Below are 2,028 nucleotides of genomic sequence, written 5' to 3' on the forward strand. Positions count from 1 at the left end.
ATATCAGAACTTTTGTTTGTTGAACTTGCGATCGTCACGTCCCCTTACCTCATTAAGAGGTGTTTTTCTTTGTTCGACAAAGTTCCATACAGACCACGTTTATTATCGATTGTCGATTAATTAAAAACCTACCTTGGCAGAAAATTGGAATTAAGTCGTGAACATTTTCGTGCAATCATTTTTCACAACTTTCGACGTGGACACGACAATAGTGCATCGATGAACTTATGGCCTAGTACTCAGATCGGCTAAGAGTTTCACTAGTCGAAAAATCATATTCTTTGTAGTTTTCAGTAGTAGTAGTAGTTTTCAGAGTTCATCCGCAAAGCATATAGCATGGTCTTACTGTCAATCAGCTGGGTTTGTTGACAAACAAAAATAAAACAAATTGAAAATTTGAAGTCTAAAAGTTACAAAATGTGGAACACCAAGGACGCAAGCTTTTCCTTTGCAGTTGGCATGGCGATGTGCATTGCCGCAGGAGAGCAGGAGGAGGCGGAAAGAAGGACACAGAGGCGGAAATATTGGGTGAGCCCGTATCTCAAGGAACGCTCCTTCAAAAGCCGCTATGCTTCAGACGTAAGTAATATTGTTAAAAAATAAAGTAATACTCTTTGCACCTGTGAGCATTTTCTTCTATTTTAAAGTTTCAGAACTTGGTTAACACCCCATCCATGTTCTTCGAAAACTTCCACATGCCGGAGAGCAGCTTCAACGCACTCTTTGAATTGGTGGAGCAGTACCTTATCCCGAAACGGAACACCCGGCCAGATGCCATACCGCGAAGTTGGCCATCGTCTTGGAGTAAATAGAATATATTTACATATATGCTTAGACTTTGATACCGTTATTGTATTTTAATATTGTGATTTAATATTCTTTTGTTAGATTTCTTGCTTCTGAAGATCTGCAACGCCATGTTGGATACACTTATCAGATCAGCAAACAACACTTCGGAACCGTCCTCGACCAGGTTTGTACAGCAATTTGGACTGCGTTGCAAGGGGAATTTCCGAAGTGGACAACCGACAACATGCTGAGGTGGGCGAAAGACTTCGAAGACGAATGGAACTTTCCAAACTGTCTTGGTGCCGTCGACGGGAAGCATGTGGCGATAAAGGCCCCCACTAATAGCGGAAGCCTTTTTTACAATTATAAGGTATGTATTTTTATATTTCAAAGAAAAGGTAATAAGTAATTCTATTATAATGTAGGGATTTCATTCGATTGTTCTCATGGCAATCTGCGACGCTCACTAACGTTTCACTTATATAGAAGCCTGGGCGTTCTTGAGCGAGGGTGACATGAACGCATTTTACCACAGTACGCTTGGAAAACGCCTACTTATGGATGAGCTGCCGTTTCCCGATGACAAAGTGATAAACGGGCATCGAACTCCCTACTTCATAATCGGCGATAATGCATTTCCCCTTCACAAACGCATTATGAAGCCATACAGTGGCAAGGACCTGCATCGTAAGGAGCGAATATTTAACTATAGGCTGAATCGTGCTCGTCGTTGCATTGAGAATGCATTTGGAATTCTTAGTGCACGGTGGATGGCTGTGCAACGTACTTTGCTGAGCAACCCGAGCAAGTCTCAGAAAGTTATTGCAGCCTGTTGCGCCCTGCATTATATTTTAATGCGGAAAAATCCTACAACTTACACGTTGCTCGAAGTACCGATCAACGTGCATGTAGACCTGCGAGCCTGCCGACGAGGTCGCCCCCATGATTTCAGTAAGGAAGTTCGAAACAACCTGATGGAATACCTGAACGGTAGTGCTGGGTATTCTCAAGTACCTTTGCAAGACGAGTCTGCTGGTGTATGAATAAAATAAAATTAAAATAATTGAAATGTTCAACAAATGTTTTTATTAATCTAAATAAGTAGTATAGGGATTCTTTCTCGTCCCACAGAAGCTGCGTCATCTTCTTCTCCACCCTGGTAGCATCTTCCGGACGCATGGCGTTCAGCTCCCCATTCCCATAGGTCAATATGGGCCTTGAAAGAGTGGTGTTGTCCTG

The 2,028-nt window shown here is 42.3% G+C and overlaps 1 protein-coding gene across 1 annotated transcript; it reads left to right on the forward strand.

Moving 5' to 3' along the window:
- Nucleotides 1-465: 465 nt before the first annotated feature.
- LOC119559441 lies at nt 466-1,695 on the forward strand. The gene is made up of 4 exons (XM_037872541.1): nt 466-579; nt 648-804; nt 889-1,159; nt 1,215-1,695. The coding sequence occupies exons 1-3, from the start codon at nt 466-468 to the stop codon at nt 1,038-1,040; spliced, it is 423 nt and encodes a 140-aa protein (XP_037728469.1). The 3' UTR covers nt 1,041-1,159; nt 1,215-1,695.
- Nucleotides 1,696-2,028: the final 333 nt, after the last annotated feature.

Source organism: Drosophila subpulchrella, unplaced genomic scaffold, assembly GCF_014743375.2.
Source record: "Drosophila subpulchrella strain 33 F10 #4 breed RU33 unplaced genomic scaffold, RU_Dsub_v1.1 Primary Assembly Seq24, whole genome shotgun sequence".
Classification (NCBI taxonomy): domain Eukaryota; kingdom Metazoa; phylum Arthropoda; class Insecta; order Diptera; family Drosophilidae; genus Drosophila; species Drosophila subpulchrella.

Bases quoted from the DNA above. Each gene is read 5' to 3' on its own strand.
- LOC119559441 (XM_037872541.1), top strand. From the start codon at position 466: ATGTGCATTGCCGCAGGAGAGCAGGAGGAGGCGGAAAGAAGGACACAG. The intron at 580-647 runs GTAAGTAATATT...TCTATTTTAAAG, and splicing joins AAAGCCGCTATGCTTCAGAC to TTTCAGAACTTGGTTAACAC. The intron at 805-888 runs GTAAATAGAATA...TTCTTTTGTTAG, and splicing joins AAGTTGGCCATCGTCTTGGA to ATTTCTTGCTTCTGAAGATC.